We start from the raw sequence: 20,883 nt of genomic DNA, 5'->3' as shown, positions 1-20,883 counted from the left end.
GGATCAGCATCCCAAACTTCGGTTTGGACAGAGGGTCCTCCATGCCTTGGGTTTCTCCAAGCTGTCATGCTGCGTAGAATTGTCAGACAGATGCCTTCACCGATGCCTCGGTCACAAGGACCACCCATTGCACACTGTCTGTGCATTTGCCTGACCTCCTTTTACCAGAGACTTTCTATGTAAGTTGTTCCCACTTTAATTCACATCCAGGAGGTGTCTCACTGCCGATGAGCCTGTTTTGTTGTTGTGCAGATGACTTAAATTCTATGATTCGTTGTCATTCTTTTGGCTATCTAGAACATTCTGAGCTGATGTCCAGGACCTGTGCGGTTATCCTCAGGTCCTGGTGGTCTCCACTCTAGTCCTTGTCCCAGAGGCCTCTGTCCTGTTTTGAGGCTAAGAACATGATTGTGTGTAGTGTATGCCGTTGGCGGTGTTTTTGCTCACTGAATGCTGTTCTCATTCTCAAAAAGTCAACCCCCGGGCCGGTTGAGACCCCTGATGACCATGATGAGATCAGATTTGGGGCTTCGTCCTCAGATGCCATCAGCCTCTTCTATCTTCAGGGTCCCCTTGGATCCTGGGCCCAGGTCTTCACAGAGGGAAGATCTCCCATTGCTTCAATTCTAATGATTTTTCAGCACATGACTTTGGGGTAAAGCTTAAATGGTATATGAGTGGCACGCACGCGGGCCCCAATTCTGCCTCTCACTTGCCCTATGGCTGTGGGCAAGGCTCTTCCCTTTGTATAAAATGGGAGTGTTGGGGATGTTAGGGGCCAGCTCTAACACTTTGGGGTCCTTTGCAGAGCTGGGGGGACGTTCTTGGGTCTGGAGCTGGTCAGAGCACAGAGGAGCTGAGAGAGAAGCAGGGAGAACACAGGGGTCGGCCAGGGTGATTGTGAGCAGACAGGATGGGAGGTGGCAGAGCTGGATGGGCCTCGGGTCCTGTGAGGCTTGGTCTGTCAGCCTCCCAGCCAGGAGGGTGATTGCTGAAGGTGAAAGAGGCTCCCTACGTCATCCGTCATTGTCCAGAAGTTCAAGGATTGCTGAGTTTAACAACTCATTTTACAGATGGGGAAACTGAGGCTCAGGAGAGCAAGGGACTTGCCCAGATTCACCAAGTAGGGCAAAAACTGAAGAAGAACTGGAACTCGGGCCTCCTGGCTCCCACGCGGGAGAGACAAAGAGGTGGATAAGAAAGGAATGGGGGCCATCTCCTCCCCTCTCAGTCCCTTGTGGCGGCTGGTCACTTGGCTGTGGCCACATGGATGATCACAAAGCCCTTGATGTCCGGGAAGTGGGGACTGACAAGGTCCACCTGAAGCTGCCTTGGGCCGCTCTTGGTCGGGGTGATGTTGAACTGGACCGAGGCCCTCTCCTGGGGCTCCAGGGTGGGCACACTGGGGAAAGAGGATGGGAGAAAGGCAGATCATCAGTCCCCTCCCCTTCTGAGTCTAGCCTGCCATCTCCAGAACCTTTGGGATCAAGGTCACACCTTGAGACGATACTCAAACCTTATCAGTATGCTTCCAGCTTAATTTTCCCTTCCACCACTTCTTACTCTTTCCAGCCAGCCAGGCTTGTCTTCTCCCTGTGCCCTGGACACTACCTTATGCTTCCTCTCTCGGGTCTTTTGCCTGCACTGTTCCTCCCACCTAGGATGCCCTTCCTATTTTAATTGTACCCAAGGACAATATCAAGTCCTTCTTCTTCTTCTTCCGGGAGACTTTCCCTGATGACTCCAGCCATTGAGACCTCTGGCTGGAAAGCCTTCATCCTTCTTGATGCCTGAAAAGCTTCTCGATTCATCATTTAAGGCCAGCTCCACTGTGGCTTTTCCCTGGTTTCACTCCATTCCCAATTAAGGGCTGCCTCTGTTTCCCTGGGCCCTGGGGATTGATTCATCTCTCTGCACAAATTGCACTGTCTTCATCTGAAGGACCACCCATCTGTGAGAACACTTCTCTAGGCAGAACCTCATCTGCTCATCTTGGTGTTCCCAACAGTCACCAGAGAATAGGCCATTCTGATTAAAGGTCATGTGAATGAGTGGGTGGGTGAGTGGGTGAGTTATACGACCAAGCCCATGACCAAATGAACAAAGGAAGGAATAAATAAAGGAAGGCTGGTGTGTCTAGGCTGTGAGCTGGTTCCTAGGGGTCCAGAGTCTCTCCTACCCCGCCCCACCATTGGCCGCTTCTCCATGGCCCATTGTATAAGGAAGGTAGGGCTCCCACTCCCAGGCTGACACTTACTTGATGCTGAGCTGTCCCTGGAGAAGGCCACTGCCCTCCACCATCAGCACACAGTCCTCCACTTTCTCCAGAAGAGGGTTGACCACCATCACTTTCACCACAACTTCCACCCCTACCACGGCGGGGCCCAGCACCTGGAGGGGTGATCCCCATACATCATTGTCTCCCTCCACACTCCCAGAGGAGACCCACGGGTCCCAGCTAGGATGCTGGCTGGAGCCTGGAATGGGCATGAGTCATGGCTACCCCTTGCATCCTCCTACCCCCTTACTGAGCTCCATCATTCTACTGATTCCTCTGTATCCATGCCACTTGTCTCCGCCCTTGAGAGCTGAAGCCAGGTCTAAAAGCACAACCGCCCCAGCCTCTGATGCCCTCCCCCAGCTGTGAGGGGAGCCTGCCAGGAATAGGGTGGTGGGGGCAGATGGGACTCACCTTGATGGTGATGAAGTCCTCCAGAGTGATGTCCTTCTCCACCAAGAGCTTCTCTCCTTTGGTGACAAAGCACATGGCAGCCAACAGGATCTTCTTGTCCTCTGTCAGATCTTCCTTATATTGAGAGTAAGATATTGTGATTGGGATCTGTTTCTCTGGAAGGAAAAGGAGAGGCAGAAGTTAGGGGTCTTTCAACAGAACCCAAGAGGAGGAAGGGAAGATTCCATTCCTTACCACAAACCCAAGACAGGCATTATTATTGTCAGTTCACAGATGATGAAACCTAAGGCTCAGAGAGGTTAGTTTCTTGTCCAGTGTTACACAGAAAGTCAATCAAGGAGCCAAGATGAGATGGGATTCAAATTCAAGCCAGTTGGCTACCATGACACTTGATTGTTTCTCCAAGAACTCCCAGAGGTGTGTTTAAATTTTCCCTAATCATTCCAGATGCAAGTCTCTCAGGCCATTATCAGGAAGCCACTCACTATTTACTGAGCACCTACTATGTGCTAGGTGCAGAGAAGGAGGGGGGTCAAAGGTCTACCTCCATCTTCCAATCCAGTGAGGAGGCCAATCTTCACTGTTTCTCCAAATCCTCCCACCCCATTAAGGCCCATCCTAGTCGGTCCCCCAGGTGGAAAGCCTTCACGGGTACCTCACTCAGTGATCTCATGCCCATGGCCTTCTGAGCTCCTGTGGTCCTGGCCATCTGGGTCTCTCACCAGCCGCAGACACTCTGCCTGTGCTTTTCCATCTCTTGAGCGTGGGTCGCCATGGGCCACAGCAGACTGCCAGTCATATCTGGATGTTTTGGGACCACTGTATGTTCTTTTTCCGTGGGTACAGTGTGTTCTTTCTGATTTGCCTCTGGCCCTACCATTCCCTGCTGCTCTTTGGGTGTGTCTGTTTCTGTTCTGCCCCTGAGGGTGTCAGGTTTCAACCTGTGGAAAAGGTCCTTAAAGGATTTGAACTTGGCTCACTTCCTGGTCTCCCAGGGCTTTGCAAAATGGTGGGTGCTTCTTGAATGCCCTAATGCCGATCCACCTGTCAAAACTCTACACTGCTTTATGGGTTTCCTTAGTCCAGTCGATCATGACTGGGAGAATCCATAACACAGAAACAGCAATAATTAATAATTATAAAAGCTAACTTTTACTCACTTTTGCTGCTGGGCACTTGGAAACACACTCACTGATGGACTCATTCAATCCTTGAACAATTCCATGAGTCAGTGTTATTATCTCCAACTTATCATCTCAATAATCCTGCCAAACCCTACGATAACTTACATGTTCCTTAGGTGGCAGGCATCCCACCAAATGCTTTACATGTGTTATATCATTTACTCCTTGTGTGGCGGGAGATCGGGGGTTCTCAAAGCGTGGTCCTGGGACTAGTGGCATCTGTATCATCTGGGAACTTGTTAGAAATGCAAATTCTAAGCCGCCTCCATAAAATATTATCAAATTGACTCCCGCTGCATAGCAAAAGAACGATCTGTATATTTACTTAAAGATTACACATCTATTAAAATGATGGGGATGAAGAACTTATAAAAATATGTAAATAACAATGTAATGTGAACAGAGAGAGGCACTAATAAACACAGAGTGCCCACAATGTAATCAGACGTGTTTGGCAAAAAAGCAACAGGCATTAAAAATAAAGAACTAAAATATGTTCACAATTTGTAGGTGGGTGGCAGGATCACAGCTGATCTCTCCCTGTGCCCTCAAAATCTTTAATGAAGACATATTGCTTTGAATATGAAGAAAAGTCAGGAGAAAGTGCGTGTTAGTTAATATTTCCTTAGGAAGTGTTATTTTGCGATTTGGATTTCGTGAGAGATAAAAAACCAAAATGCGAAAAAGTGTGTGATGTCTCCTTGACATGTTTTCCCTCTGTGAAAACACACAAGCTTCTGAAACAGGGCCCAGAGGAACAACGTCTTTGCTTAATTGAATCCTTAGAATACAGAATGTTATGTGAGGGGGAGAGGGAGAGAAACAGACAGACAGACAGACACAGGAGAGGAGGAAAGGAGGGCTGAGGGCAGAGAACATCGTGGAGATAGCAGCTGACATGTACAGAATTCTCAGGACAGGGCCCGGCTCACATAAGCACCTAGTAACCACTGCTTTCGGTCCATGCCCCTCACATAGGACACCGGAAGCCAGCTGGGCTCCAGAATTTTCTGGATTTTAGGCAGGTGACGAGGGATCCTCCATAGATTGTGAGATGTTCCCAGCAGGGATTCTTTTGGGGTATAAGTATTCACAGAGATTGAGATCACCTCACCTCCCTATGCGTTTGCCGCCAGATGACTGTGGACTTCTATTACTAATCTCATTACTTAGCCCCTCTGAGCTCAGTTTTCTCACCTGTCAAGTGGGGACAAGAGGCAAGGCCCTGAACACATGCTTAGTATCATCCCTGTCTTTCTTGGAAATGAGCACAGGATGCTGGGAAGTACCCCCGGTGCCCCTGCCCCCAATAAGCCCCCCACCCCCCAAGCAAGGGCCTTCCTACCTTCTTCTGGCCCCAGCCGCACTGAGTGGGACTTGCGCAGGATCTCGGCCACCGGCCTGCGGGTGTACAGGATGGTGGCTGCGCTCAGGTTGACTCGGACCTTCTGGGCCCGGGAGGTAAGGTTGGCCAAGCACAGAGCCAGGCTTAGGTCGTGGCCCAGCCTGGGCGGCTCCAGCATCTTGAACTTGCCAGTGATGTTGGGCTTGGCGGCGGGCTCAAGGAGGTCCTCTCGCCAAAGACCCCGGCTACCCGCTCTGCGGATGCGGGTCCTCCTCCCGGAGGCTTCCACGCTGAACAGCTTCCTCACGGCCTTGCGGTACACCTGCCTCTCCTTCCGGGACCCTGCGGGCATCGCGCATGGTGAGGCAGGCACCCCTTTCCTTCTCCCCCTGTCCCGGGGCCTCACTGCTCAGTTCCCCTCCTCTCTAGGCAAAACTACCCCTCCTTTCCCCCCTTCAGTCGCAGGAGCCAGATGCATGTCTCAGCCATATACACTGCGTTTGGTTCTGGGACTGTTTAAATACATTTAAAATCAGTTGTTAACAACTTCAGATTGGGAAATTTCGCACAAAAAAACAGATTGGCAGCTTCTTTGACAACTGGGTCAGAAGGCTCATCTGATAAGGAGAGCCGGCCCCGTTGTGGACTGGCTGTGTGCCAGGTGTACAGTTCTAGATGCTGTATTCCCCCCCACCCCCAGAGGTCGGTGCTACTCCCATCCCCATTTTACAGACGAGGAACCCAAGGTGCTGAGAAGTACAGCAACTCATAAAGGACTCAAGATTTGAACCCAGCAGTCTGGCTCCAAATTCCATGTGTTTAGTTATGCTCCCTTCCCACTGTCTACACGCAGTGATGGTCGAGAGCTGGGTAATGGCTGCTTCCCTTGCCTTCATAGGCCCAGGCTGGCCTGCGGTTGCCTCTCTGTGGCACAAGGTCACCTTGGGAAACCGACAGAGGCTGCCCTATTGCCCTTACCTTCTGGATACTTGTAGAGGCTGGTGATGTCCACGCGGGAGTCGCTGCCCACGGCCTTGGTGCTGATGCATCTCCCGATCCTCTTTGTGTCCGAGTATACCCGCTCCCAGCTCTCATCCTCGTGCCACAGCCACGTGATGTAGTCTGCGTTCACCTCCGCGAACACAAAGGGGCCATCGTGGGCCAGGTGCACATCGCCTTCGCGGATGGCGGTGACTGAGGCTGGGCCACACCGGAACACGCCTGAGCAGGAGGGATGGGTGTGAGCAGCATGCGCGAGGGAAAGCAGGGCATCTGCGACCCACTCGGCTGAGACCCTACCTTCGCTCTCCTCCTGGGGGGTGGCGTCCAGAACCTGCCAGCCATTGTAAGAGGGGCCCAGGTCCTGGCGGGCAAACCAGCTTTCATTCCAGACATGGAAGTTCCTGCCGCAGAGAGAGGAGGGAGCGGGGGTGGTGGTGGGGGGCTTCGGTGAGGACGGAGGCCAGAGGATGGCAAGTTCCTACTGTGAGCCAGGCCCTTGTCCCAAACTCTGAAGTACTAGGGCTCCATCTTGGGAACCATTCATCGAACCATACTGGTGAGCAGTTCTATATACAATCTGGTAGTGAAATATATGTAAGTGTGGATACACGTATGTGTGTGTATATGTATACACATAAATTTGTGAGTATATATATATATCTCAATATATGTGTACACACACACATATGTATCAAGAAACTGTTGTTCAAGGTACCATAAATACCATCACAAATAAGACGGAAGATCTTGTCTTCATGAAGCTTACCTTCTAACAAAGGAGAAGGGGGATGGGCAGGAAGAGAGGTAAAGATGAGAAAGCAGAAAAATAAAACAAATGCAAGTAACAATAAACGCTAGGAAGAAAGAGAGACACCTGAGCGGCGAGTAATCCCTGGAGACCTACTCTAGGAAAATGACGTCTAAGATGAGGCTTAAATAAGAAAGGATTAGCCATCCGAAGACTGATGGAAACAGTGTTCCAGGCAGAAGGATCAGCACATGAGAAGACCCTGAGACAAGAAAAATCTTTGTGTCTTCAAGGAAGAGAAAAAGTACGTATCTCTGGGCTTTGGCCAGCAATGGGGGGTAGGCAGGAGTCAGGTTATGCAAAGCTCTGTAGGTCTTGCTAAGGAGTTCAGACTTTAGGTTTCCTGTGGTGAAGATGAGAACACAAGACTGGCAAAGTGACATCATCTGCACAAGGTTCACACAGTAAGGAGGCAGGAGAGAGAAAGCCTGGTTTGCCTGATTTGGCATCTTTACAGCTGACCCCAGGACTTCTCTAAAGGAGGTAGTGGTCTTTGTGTGGGGGCGTATCTGGATAGCACTTGGGTGTACGGGGCCCCCAACATCAAAAGAGACTTTTTTTTTTTTTTTTTGTGCTTCTGCAGGCAGAGGGAATGAGGAGAACCAAAAGGAGAAGGAAAAGGGAAGAAGAGAGGCAGAGAAAAAGAATGAGACTAGAAATCTTGTTTTTCCTGGTTTTGACCATGGTTTTCAATACAATTGAAAGGCAGACCAGGTTCATGCCCAAGTACTTCCACTCAGTTTGCTGTGTAGCCTTGGACAAGTTACTAACCTCTCTGTGCCTCGGTTTCCGCATTGGCAAAACAGGGCTAATAATGCTAGCTTGCTTGCAGGACTGTCTGGAGGAATACACGGGTCAGTATATGCACAGCTCTTGGAACTATGGGCCTGGCATAGACTAGGTGCTCACCGAGCATGGCGTTATAATTATTTCTAAAACTTTATTTTAAAACTGTGAAATGTAGGGGCAAGATGAACAGTATTACGTTATCCTGCTGATACCACGTGGGTAAAAAGTTTGGGAGTATGTCCGTCCTTGTATCTGCAGAGCCTCCCTGTGAAGCAGTGTAAGAAGCTAGTCTCGGTGTTGCCTCCGTGAGGAGGATGGGAGGCTGGAACCTGGCAGGAGGGAGACTTATCCCTGTAGCACATTTGGTGTCTTTTGAATATCAATGCATATGCATGTATTTCCTATGTAAAAAAAAATTAAATTAGGGCACCTAGGTGGCTCACTTGGTGAGGCGTCTGCCTTCAGCTCAGGTCATGATTCTGGGGTTCTGAGATTGAGCCCCACGTGGGGCTCCTTGCTCAGTGGGGAACCCGCTTCCCCCTCTGCCACTCCCTCCTGCTCATGCTCTCTCTCAAATAAATAAAGGTTAAAAACAAACAAAAAGTTAAATTAAAATGAATTGTTTAAAGTTTTGTGGGAAGAGTCTTGCTGGAGCCTCAGAGGGAGGTCGTCTCCCCACTCCACCCCAAGACATGTTCAGGGCACCCGGCTGCTGACAGAGGAGCAGGGGGTAGGTTACAGGGGTGATGACGCAGAGGGAGTCTTGGGGAGGGCTTAGAGTCCCACAGAGGGGGAACTGGGGTTCAAGGCAGTCAAATCTTAAGTCCCCCCTCACTTGGCGTCTGGGTCATGTGTCCCCGGGGCCACCCCTCCTGCAGACGGAATCGGGGAGCCCTTGTGCTGGGCTGGGGACCCACCACATGCTGTCTTCTGTCAGGTCCTCCAGTGTCCGCCCAAACGAATCCACGTATTTGTCCACACTCAGGTTCCTGTCCGTATCATGGGCCGAGTTAAAGTTGGACACGACCCGGGTGGCGATCCCCAGGCACCTAAGGACTAAAAATCAGGAGGCTGGTGCAGCCCCCAGGAGGTGGTAGAGACCCCCCCGCCCCCCGCCTGGCAAGTGGCAGGAACCCACATCTGTCACAGTCCCTCCGTGTCTCTGCTTTGCCTGCTTCACTCTCAGAAATGCCTCCTTCCCTGTACAAACTCACGGGGGACTCCCCAAGACACTACACCACCCCCGTATGAATAGGCAGGCTCTGAGGCTGGCCGGACCTTGGAAGTCCTACAATAGCCACGTAATTGCCCATTTGTTTTCCCCGGGGCCGGGGCGGAGTTCTAGGGGCCACATGACTTGTTCTGGGACACTCAAAGAGCTCAAGAAAGGAGGAGCTGGGCCTCCTTCTGCAAAATAAAAATCAAAAGTCACGTAAAGGAACTAACTGTCTGGTTTCTCTCATCATTAACCAGACTTCCACCTCCTCTTGCCAGAAAAGGGGTGGAGTCTAGGCAACTGTATACAAAGGAAGGCAAAGGAGGGAGAGGCTCAGGGTGGGGGGGACTTTCTGTCCTTGGGTACCTGTGCACATGACTCCAGCGAAGACCCAGCACTGGCCGTATTTGACCGGCTTGAACCTGCTCTTGAACCACTTGTGCAGAATGGCCACGCTGCCGCTCCAGTGCAGGGGGCTGGTGCCGCCTCCGTACTTGCCCTGCCATTGGCCTTGAACCACGCCCCGGTCATTGTTGCTGTTCACCTGGGCAGAGGAGGGCACCGGTCCACCAGCTGGCAGGGCTTCCCTCTCCAGGACCTCGTCATGGTAACACTATCTCCCACTTTGGATGGCCTGCTCAGTGGGGGCCACTTTTCCTTTTAAATCCCCTGAAAACTGGGGGCATCTGCTGTCTTAAAATACCTGCTTTTGGTACCATTTATCATTTTCCATGACCTTCTGTTGGGATACTCAATTGTTGAAAATTCCCTATGATTTTACAGCATTTCCTCTTTTAAATGATCTGTTTTAGGGCCTGTTGGAGGTATCATTATAGAGGCAGCTAGCATTCATTAGATGTTTACTGTATGCAGGCAGTATTCTAAGGGTTCTGAGCACACTATATTAACTTTCTTTAAAGTAGGTTTTGTTAGTTTCTTTCTTTTTTTTAAAAAACAGATTCAGAGAGTTTAAGGAACCAGTCACAGTCAAGCAGCAAGTTAGCAAAAAGTGTGGGTGACCCTCAAGTTCAGGACTTTTGACTTGGAGGCTCTACCTCTATCCCACAGGGCTGTGACTCTCTACTGTCAGGAACTGGTCACTGCTTTTGAGTCCCTGGGCTCCCACATCTCTCTGAGGTCTCAAGGAATGAAAGTATCAACTATAAGGAAATCTGCTTCATACATTTTTTGGAATCACAGATACCCACCCACTGATCTTAGCACCTGTGTGCAGTGGGCTTTCTGGCTTTCTTTGGGAGGAGGAGGCACTGTTGCGTGTAAGAGAATAAAGACGACACTCCTCTCACGGAGAGATGGGGCTGTTACCCCCTCCCTGAATCTGGGCTGGCCTGAGACTGCTCTGACCCATGACTATGGCAGAAGGGGTGCCGTGTCAATTTCCAGGCCTGGCCTCCTGCATCTTGAAGCTTCCGGTGCTTCTGTTTTGAATCATTGTGTGGCGAGAAGCCAGCTGCTCTGTCTGATTACAAGAGATCGCCATGCTGTGAGAAAGCCCAAGCTAGTCACATGGAAAGGCTGCATGGAGAGAGACCCATGACTGGCCAGGCTCAGCAGTTCTGACGAGCCCAGCCCAGGGGCCAGACCCAACAGTGAGCAAGCCAGCTTGCCATCCCAGCTCCAGCAGACACAGCATGGGACAGAACCAAAGAACCCCTCCCCGCCTGCTAGAACCCAGGCCCCAGACACATGGTCTCATGAAACCTGTCCAGCCATTGGCCGCCATTCAGACACTCCCGGCTGGAGCCTCTTGGGGCAGAGACAAGCTGTCCTCACGGTGCTCTGCCCAAGCCCCTGATCTATAAAATTTTAAGCACAATAAGTGGCTGTTTTGCACCTCTGAGTTTTGGTTGCGATTTGGGGCAGTGGCAGAGAATTTGAATAAAAGGCAACTGGGAAAATCAGAGGGTGTGTCCCCGGGGTTGGCTGAGGGACCCAGGAGGATGTGTATATGTAGGGATGGTGGGGCTCCTCACCATGGCGCTGATGGCCCTGCTGACGTAGATGGGGTCGTGGCGGCGGGACACGTCGGTGGCGGGGTCGTTTTGGTGAAGAGGACTTCGGTCCAGGATGGAGAGGCAGATGTTCAGGATATCCTCCTCAAACTGTCCCCAGAGAGGCTGTGCTTAGAGGCCAGAGTCTTGCCATATTCCAGAGCCTCCCACCATGCTTACCCAGTGGGTCCTTTGTGTCGTGCAGGGGAATTTGCCTGCTGCTACTCTGGGGACACCGCAGAGTGTCCCCAAGTCTCAGGAACTTTCCCTCAAAGAGTCACTGGGAACCAGAAGTTCAACCTTAACCATGTCCCTCCCTGCTCAGTGACCAGCCCCCCACTACCCACAGTGAAGTTTGTGGTGAACAAACCAGCCATATCTAGGCCCCAGCACACCTCTTTCATTTAAATGACTTTGTCAAAGACATTTGAATGAACTGACAGCACTTAAAAACTGGAGGGCTTTTGCGTACAAATGAAGATTCCTGGTCTCTGACGGATCTTTTGCAGGTCTGGGGATCCCTGGACTCACTTTCCCACATGGCAAGGAAGAGGTGGGTGCTGGGGAGTGCTTTCCCCCTAAGTGGACCCCAGACTCTCCAGTACTTGGTCCCTACCCAGCCCCGGAGCCCCTGATTAACCTCCGGTTCCTCTGCCTGACAATCAGGGTCCCTAACTCACCCCGCCAAACTTTCTCCAGGGCACCCAAAGCCCAGGCGGACGGGACTCCTCTAGCAGGGTCTCCTTTGCTCCCTGACTCCCACCTCCATGCTGCCGTGGGCTCTGGTCTCTGCCCAGCCGCGTCGTGCCCGGCTCGGGACACCCAGCCCCGATACCACGAGCCTCTGCCATCCCTGAGGTGGAGTTTTCCTTCACGCTTTTCTGATTTCCCCCTGCCCCATCTCTACCACTCTGATGCCCTCCTCCCCTCTGTCATCACACCTTTTACTGTAACTGGTTATCTGGTCAGTGGCTCTTAAGTGTGGTTCCAGACCAGCAGCAGCAGCACCACCTGGGACCTCGTTAGAAATGCACATTCTCAGGCCCCACCCCAGATCTCTGGGGGTGGGGGGCAGCCATCTGTGTGTTTTAAAGAACCCTCCGTGGGATTCTCGTGCACCCACAAGGCGGAGAACCCCTGATAGAGGGTCTTTATTCTTCTATGATGCACCGTACCCGAAGCACCTCCCCTTCCCAAGGACCCAGTCCAGGCTTTGGCACAGCTAATAGTAGGTTAGTGACTGAGCAGATTTGCTTTAGGAGTCAGCTCAGCTTGTCCCTGCTGGGAGGAAGTGAGCAGAGAGAAGGGCCCCTGGGCTGACTTTCTGTGCACCCCAGCCTGCATCCCCCATCTGGCCTGTGCCCCTGGAGACCTGCCCGTAGTTCCAGCCCTGGGCTCTGATGTGCTTCTCCACGCCTCGGAAAATGATCCCACTGTCATTCAGCACGTACTCCTGTCTCTCCTCTTCTGAATCCAGAAACACGTCGTCCTCTGAAAAGCAGTTGTTGGGCCCAGCATGGGCTGGGGCTCTGGCCTTGCAGGCCTGGGGCAGGGGCTACATCAGGGAGAGCAGCGGGATGGTGCCTGGAAGCTTGGGACGGGGTAGGGGAGGTGGGGGGAGGCCAGAGGGGCTGTGGGCTCCTAGGCTGCTTTCTGGCCAAGACTCATTTCACCTGGGGACTCCATTCCCAGGCAGAGACTCACCCCAACCCAGCCCAAGGCTGAGGGCCTTTAGGAATCCTGACTCTTTGGGTGACCCTGCTTGGTGTTGACAGTGGCCTCACGTTTCTTAAATATTAATCGGAGTACTGACCCTGGTACTCCTTGTAGTGTACTTTGTACATCACAAGCATTAGCACTATGACTTCTCACCATAATCCCACGAGGGGTTACGGCAGATGGGAAAACCAAGACTCACAGAGGGAGGCGACTTAGCAGAGTGGGGACTAAACCAAGACTGCTGATGGCGGGAGCCTGGGCCTCTCCTCTCACAAAGTCCCGTCCCTGCTGACTGGCCCCGCACACCAAAAACCACTCTTTCCTGCCCCTCTGTCACAGGATCATTGTAGCACCTGCTACCAGGTTCCTCTGCCTAGTCCCAGCTCTTGCCAGGCTCTTGGCATTCACCTCTGTGTCGCTTAGCTTGCCTCCCAGATCCCCTGCTAAGGGCAGGCCCATCTCTAGGACAGCTTCCCAGAAATCCTCTGCCTTGGACGTGCCAGCTCCTACCTGGGCACCACGGGTTGAAAAGGAGAATGAATTCACCCAGCTTCCGGTCATTTTGTTTTCGGCGAGAGGAGACCCTGGTTCTCATCATGTAGCGGCCGATGACAGCATTGGGAGGGCTGGTGATGCTGACGGTCACGGTGTTCTCCAACTGAGCCTCCTCCACAACTGTCCAGTTCTTGCCCACTTCCGGCTCCGATACCTGGAACACAGCTTTGGTGTGGCAGTCCTCAGAAGCCTGGGGTCCTGGCAGAGAGGAGAGGGAATCAGGAGACCCAGCCATCCCTAGGAAACCCAGCTCTAGAGAAGCAGAAAAGCTACAAGCCTGGAATGCCAACCTTCATGCCCTGAACTGTCGAGCCACTGCTGGGGTCCACCTCCTCTGTTCCCGATTTCCCACCCACCTCCTGGATCTAGGAGAAAGTAACAGGACCCCTGAAATCAAAGTCTGTCATAGGAAAGAAAAGTCTGGGCTCCAAAAGTCCCTGAAGAATTTCCATAGTTTTCCAGAGCCCTAGATTCCTTAGCAGGCAGAGAATTCCAGCTCAGGCGTCATCTCTCTCACCACCTGCTGGCAGGGCCTGCCGGCCATCCACAGCAGGTGGTTATCAAAAGCCTCTAGGGGTCAGAGCTCAGCCCACCTGCGGGGACTGGGACTCGCCCCGCTCCAGTCTTCGCTGATGACCAAAGGATCTCAGATCACTGGTTACAGACGGATCTTTCGGATATAGACCAGTGGGGATTGCCGGCGAGACGGTTACCTGTCTCCACCGTGAAGATGACGGTCTCTTGGTCCTCCAGGGGTCTGTTTAGCTCCAGCACCAAGGTGAATGCCTGGCCCCTGCGAACCACGAGCTCCGGGCCGGGGTACTCCTGGGTGTGGTGGGCGGCACCGTTCTTCCGGCTCAGCCAGTCCACCTCGGTGACTCTGATCCCTGAGCAGGGAGAGGACAGGGAGGTGAGGCCAAGCCCTGGACACGTGTCTCATCCACGTCTGCCGTGCCCTCCCACCTGCTTCAACCTGCCAGTCATTTGCTCATGCAACTACTTTTTATCCTATGCAGTCCGTTCTGGTTATTCACAGTACTTAGGTTACTTAAAGTCGCCAGGAATGCCGAATTAGTGAATACTGAACCATGACTCTTAGCCTGAGCCCCAGCCCCTCGCCCCCTGAGCGCCCAGCTGACAGCCAGCACCGACTCAGCAGCCATGGGACAAGCCATCTTGCAAGTAAATCCTCCAGCCTCGGTCATGTGCTGCCTCCACTGATCCCAAATGAAGCAGAAACCAGCTGTCCCCACCAAGCTCTGCTCAGAATGTGGGTTTGTGAGTGAGAGGATGATCGCTGTTGTTTTAAGCCTCTAAGTTTTGGGGTGGTTTGTTATACAGCAGTAGGTAGCTGAAACATTAAGGCGGCCCAGGAATCCCTGGGATGGAATTTTCCAACAAGCCCAGTGGGATCAGGACCCAAAGTTTGATTTCGTTTAAATAGTATCAGTAAACATGACCTTCTTTCCTTTTTCCCTTCTTCCTTCCCTCCCTTTCTTCTTTTAGACGGGCGGGGTGGGGTGGGGTGTGGTGGGGGTGGCTCAGAGGGAGAGGGAGAGAATCTTAAGCAGGCTCCGTGCCCAGCTCGGAGCCCCATGTGGGGCTGGATCTCATCACCCTAAGATCATGACCCGAGCCAAAATCGAGAGTCGGACACTTAACCCACTAAGCCATCCAGGTGCCCCCGTGATGTGCCTTTTGCATGTAAATTTGGGTTGTCAGTTCATACTGTATTTTACTGACAAAAACTGAGACCCAGAGATGGAAAGAAAGGGGCTTCTTGCCTGAAGACACCAAGTCCAGCCACACCCTGTACGGGGACAAGCCAGAACGGATGCAATTATTTTTTTGTGTTTTGTTTTGTTTTGTAGGGGATGAGTGGGGAGCAGAGGGTAATTATCTCAGTGTGGCACGCCCCAGGGATTCTTGCAAGGCGGGTGGTTAGGAGCTAAAAAGAGTCCCTGGGCTGAGGGTCATGGGTTCAAGACCTAGGGATCCCATCTTGGCTTCCCCTTTCCCTGTCACAGTCCAAACCAGCTCCAACCCCCACCCCCAGCCCCCGCCATCCCTGGGCTCCTGGAGCCTCATCACAGTGGGGCAAGAGGGGTGGAATGAGTCACAAATGCCATTATCTGTCATTATCCTCAAATCTCAAAGACCATCTCTCTCACAGCTTCCTGCCAGGGTCAAAGTCCCTCCTCTGAATTCTGGGTGGCTGCAGGGTCATAGCTCCTGCTTGTGTACCTCTGAGAGGCGGCTCATCACTTGCTCAGATGTTAAAAAGTTCTTCCTTCCCAGGAACCAAAGACTTTTCTTCTTGAAACTTCCCCCCCATTTGTCCCCATGCTGCCTTTCCCTCACCCTCCCAGAACACAGCTGTTCCTTCTGGCCCAGGACGGCTTCACAGAGCTGTGACTGAGAAGTCCTGTGCTGCCCCCTCCTCACGCCATACCTGCCCTGACCCAGGAGGTCCCTGCTCCGGTCCCCGTTCCATCTGTACTCATGAGCATCACACCCTCATGACCTGGCATCCGTGGGCTGATTGTGTATGCTGGGGGCGGGGTGCGGCAAGATTCCGTGGGGAGCAAGCAACTCTTCTGGTGATTACAGCCCAGGGGGCCCCAGCTGGTGTCCTCCTCAGCTTGCAGGGACCACAGGGCACAGAAGGGGGGAGACTATGTGTGGAGCAGCCCAAGGCCAGGAGATAGCTGCGCATGTGGGATGGCTTCCAGAACTCCAATGTCTCCTCTTCCGCATGCTCAGCTCCAATTCTGCAGAGACTAAGACTGCGTCTCCAATCAGTCATCAAGGACGTCCAGCCATAACTGTTTGCTTACAGGTCTCTCTCCTCCACCGTGAGTGCCGTGAAGGCAAGGCCTGGGTCTCCTTCTCTCTGGGTGGTCTGAGCCCTGCTCGGGGCCCAGAGCAGTGTAGAGGCTCAGTGAATGTTGGTTGGATGAATGTTGGTTGGATGAATGTCCCCTCGGCGGGGACAAGGGTGTGAAAAGGGGAGCTCCTCAGCTTCCTGGCACACCCGTGGGATGAACACCTGTGCCCTGTCAGTTGCCCACACCCTGTTCCCCCCACCCACCCATAATCCCCTCTGTCAAGTCACCACATTCCAAAGCCTGCCCTTCCTTCCTGTCTTCCTTCCCTCTGCAGTCCTGGGCCTAGTTGGGGTACCTGCCACTGGTTCCCTCCATGGGATAAGGGTTAAGTTGCTTCCTCTCTCTGGGCCTCAGTTTCCTTATCTGTGAAATGAGTCTAGAAGAGCTTTTCCTGTTTGGGTTGTTGGTGGTTTGCTGAATTGAGTGTTTCTGATTCCCTCGGGATTCCTCTCAGCTGCTCCCCACAAGATGCCCCCCAACCCCTGAGCACACACCTACAGAAGCTTGTTCCACCGACCCCGGGTGGGCACCAGGGAAGGGATGGGAGACGCAATGTCCCATCAAGGACTTCTCTGCTCCACAGCACACCTGAGGCCCTGAGGATAGAATGGAAGACGTCTGTCTTCCGCGGGCCCCCACCTTGGGCAGATGCTGGGCAAGTTCTGGCCCTGAGCTCAGGGTCCATGGATGCCCAACCTGAGGCTGTACCCCCAGATACATGGAAAGAGGGATACCGTAAGAGCATTCTCTCTGCCTGACCCATCACCCCAAAGCCTCATGGCCCCTCCAGCTGCTTTCCTTTCCTTCTCCCACCTACCTTCCTCTCTCAGCCTTCCTTTCCACTGGGACTAGGCACCCGATTTCAGAGGCACACACGTCAGTTCAAACGCAGACTTCACCCGTCACTAGCTGTGTGACCTGAGGCAAATGACTGAACCTCTCTGAACCTCAGTCTCCTGGTGAAGATGGGCATTGTGATAGGAGCCGCCCCCTCATATTGTAGCCCTGAAGCGAAACAAGTCATGTGGAGTGCTGGGAGCAGCGCCTGGTACACATGAGGTGCTTAGTACGCATGCACGCTGGGACTCCGATGATCGTCAGCACTTGCCAAGGGCCACTGGCTGCCGGTCCAGTGTTCTGCCAATCAGTGTTCTCCCGAAACTTCCACTTATTGGCTGTGTGGCCTTGGCTAAGTGAAAGGACCTCTCTGAGGTTCAGATGGCCTTCCCTGAGAAGTGGCAATAAGACTAATACTTTGCTCATAGACTTTTCGGGAAGATGGGGTAAGGACCACAAGTAGGGCAAGGAGAAAATGCATCTCCTAAGCCTGGAAATCCAGAGATTGAGAGGAGCCATTAATAAACACTCTCAGGCAACAAGCTTCAGCCAGGGTGAGCTGTCTCTGTATATGGTACTTAGCCCAGTGCTGGGTCCTCAGTTCGCTGGGTCAGTGCATGGGTGTGGGGGGGGCTCCTTCTCTCTCCACATCTCCTCCACTGCCTCGATCCGCCCCTTCCCTGTTCCCACACATATTGTTTTTCTTTGTACTTCCCCTCTTCACCTCTGCTGAAATGACCGCACGGCTCCAACAGCCTTTCAGCATTTTCTGGCTCACGCTGTTCAGTCCATCCCGTTACTATGGAGAAACACAGCTTCCGCGAGAAGGGACTCTTCTGACTGCACAAGGGTCAATATATCATTTTCCCTGCTCCACAGCCACGATGCTGCCATTCAAGGTCCCCCACTGTCTGCTCCTGCCTGCAACTTCCCACCCGGCCAAGGGCATCTTCTCTCCAGCTCTCTTGCTCACCAGCTGGCCCCAGACCTCAGCTTAGGAACGAGTCCTACTTGGAGGAAACAGTTGTGGCCCGCAATCCCAGTCTTCACCACCAACCCACCCCCAACCCCAGCTCCTTGGGAGACACCAGACAGCTGGTGATGCTCTCCTCCCCAGATCTCTGGCCCAGCCCCAGGGCTGACCCCCAGTGGGGCTGAGCCCAGGAGGCTGTGCTGACGCCAGCGATCTCTCCCAGACTCCGGACTCCGTGTAATTGTTTTTTAATGGGCCCCATTATGACCCTATCCTTAGTGTGCATCACGAGCACTTGACCTCCACAGCTGATTAATTGGGGAGTTGCCTGGGGCCACTGCCCAATATCCCTTCCCTTTCTGGTCCTGTTGGAAGCGGCCGGCCTCTCTCACCAGTAGGCAGTAGTGAGAACATCTCAGCTGGAACCTGCCCAGAGTATGTCCTTCAAGTCTTAGAATTTCCGAGCTGAAAGCTTATTATAATCCAATAATGGCAAAGGGGTCTCAATTCATTTGCTGGCACCGATTGACTGGTAGGACTACTTGAAGAACTATGTTGGGGAGAGTGCTGGGGCCATATCCAGGCCCTGTAGGGGAGAGTTCGGGGCTCAGCTAGAGATATATGCCATAGAAAGCGAGGAGAGAGCAAAAGCACGCAGGCCATGCACTCTGCTTTCAGAATCCGATGTCTTGGTCATTCACACACGGATTCCATGGTGAGCGGTGCCTTCTGCCCAGAAGAATATGTCCCCAAGAAGCCAGGAAGACCCAGAAAACCAGGGCACTGAATTTGACCTAACTGTCACTTCAATGTGATGGGTCTCCCCCTGTTATGTTACAGTTGGAGAAACTGAGCTTCAGAGAGAGGACTGACCACCCAGCAAGGTAGTAATGGATCAGACATTGGATCCCCCGCCTCTGACTCTGCACCCGGAAGGGTCCCTTCTCAGCAATTAAACTTTGCCAACTTTAAGGCGGATAGTATATCAGATAATTAGGGAAGAGGGACCTCTAGGTGCGCCCTGAAAGGTAGATCCCGAAGGAAGAAGAGCCAATCCCCCTGGAACCCAGGGCTAACAGGGCAGAAACAGCCTCCGCCCTTGAAACAGCAGTCTGGGCTGTGAGCTGGGGGGCCCCCGCCCTCAGTGAGCAGACAGACCCAGCCCGAGAGCCAGGAGGGCCCAGGATGACCATGAATGTTAGCACCTGCCAGGGTGGAGTGAGAAGAAGTTCAAATATGACAAGGAAATTGAACTACCTGCCTTTGAAAGTCAGAAAATAAACAAGAGTTGACTCATATGATTGTCACATGACCCTGAGCACTAGAAGACAGAAGGGATGAAATTAGGAACGTCCTTTAAAGACCTATGAGAGTAGGACCCCTGCGTGGGCTGACTTGCTCACCCCTGGACCCTAGCACCTAGCAAGAGGAGGCATAAAATATGTAATCGTTAGCTAGAGGGTGAATTCCTGGGGTGGAGGGGAGTTGGCCCCTCCCTAATTGGGCCTTACAGAGGGGTGGGGGCACATTTTCTGAGTCTGCTGCCTACGAGGCCCCATGTGAGATATTGTGGGGCGTTTGGCACACTTGGTCTCATCAGTTCCTCACAGCAGTCTCCGTGAGATGATTTGTATTATAATTCCCATTTTACAGATGGGAGGATGGAAACACCAAGGGTAATTTCTCTGGCTCAAGGTCACATAACTCTTTTCACCTCAGACAGAGCTGCTCCTGTCTTTGATTCTTTGGGGTGGGAATTTGAAGAGGACCCAGTCCATGGGGCCTTTCTCTGCCCCCCTCTCTCTTCCCCTGCTTGTCAGGTGGATGGGAAAGGCCTGGCTGCAGGCCAGGAAGGGCTCTGCCATGGCCTTGTTGGGCCGTCTGGGGATGGCCTCTGTGTTCTCAGGAACATGAGGGAACCGCGCATGGATCGTGTAGCGAGGTAATCCTAAGGATCCATGCTCAAAGTTTCACCGCACAGACACCCCATTTCCTGAAGCTCCCCCCTGTGCCCTGAGGCCCCCAGGCCCTGCCAACTCACCTGCCATGCCGGGACCGGCCTGCTCTTGCTTCCTTGGCGTGCAGTGTGCAGACTGTCTGGACGGTGTGTCGGAGCACCAGCCCGCCCCGTGTTCTCAAGGCAGATCTCCGGGTGCTGCCCGGCAGGACAGTCAGAATCCTCAGGGAGGTGTGGCCCGTCTTACCCTAGCAGTGACACCTAATCACCCACTAATTGCCCTGGTTTGTACCTCAAGGGTGTCCCGCGTGGGAGTGGCTTCAGCCAAGAGGCTTTCCGAACACAGATTTGGGAGCTGGTCTGTGGGAGAAACTGAGGCCCAGAAAGGTCACAAGCCTGGCATGAACAGAGGAAGGGGGAGAGGAAAGCCAATGGGAACTGGGTGTGTGGTCTCCCATTGTCACCCTCCCAGCAGCCTTCTGATGAGAACACAGAGCCTCAGAGAGCATGCCCTCCAGGTAGAGGGTGATAAGCTGTGGGTACTGGGCCGGGACCCAGGGCTCACGGCAACTGCTCTGGGGCCGTCTTCTCCCATCCTGGGTGAGAGGAAGAGGCTCCGGGGCCACAGTGCTCTTTTCTGTGTGGACTCCAGAGATAACTACAGGGGTAAGGCCTACCGTCATCCCTGGGCTGTGCCCCCAACTGTGCCACACCCTCTGTCTCCCGTAGGCGCCACCGACAGGCTTGGCCTCTGGGGAGGAGCCCTGAGTTTCAGAGAGAGAAGCTTCAGACCCACAGAGGCCTGGGTTTGAAGGCCAGCTCTTCTCCTGGTCACAGGAGCTGTAAAATGAAGACAGGGACCTCTCCTTACAGGGTGACCCTGGGGGTGCCTGGGAAAACACTGGG

At 53.1% G+C, this 20,883-nt stretch overlaps 1 protein-coding gene across 1 annotated transcript; it reads right to left on the bottom strand.

The window, feature by feature from the left end:
* Positions 1–1,248: 1,248 nt before the first annotated feature.
* Positions 1,249–20,068, bottom strand: LOC111141887 (transglutaminase 6). Its single transcript, XM_022494724.1, has 13 exons — positions 20,062–20,068; positions 14,036–14,209; positions 13,278–13,520; positions 12,421–12,539; positions 11,031–11,159; positions 9,403–9,580; positions 8,738–8,876; positions 6,521–6,624; positions 6,200–6,442; positions 5,222–5,563; positions 2,693–2,847; positions 2,258–2,391; positions 1,249–1,402 (listed from the first exon to the last, which is right to left on the bottom strand). Exons 1-13 carry the CDS (start codon positions 20,066–20,068, stop codon positions 1,249–1,251), a joined length of 2,121 nt encoding a protein of 706 aa, XP_022350432.1.
* Between the last annotated feature and the right edge of the window lie 815 nt (positions 20,069–20,883).

This window comes from Enhydra lutris, unplaced genomic scaffold (genome assembly GCF_002288905.1).
Source record: "Enhydra lutris kenyoni isolate GAN:26980312 unplaced genomic scaffold, ASM228890v2 scaffoldscaffold6, whole genome shotgun sequence".
NCBI classification, from domain to species: domain Eukaryota; kingdom Metazoa; phylum Chordata; class Mammalia; order Carnivora; family Mustelidae; genus Enhydra; species Enhydra lutris.
Note: the sequence above shows the minus strand (reverse complement) of the source record. Positions and strands in the feature narration are given on the sequence as shown.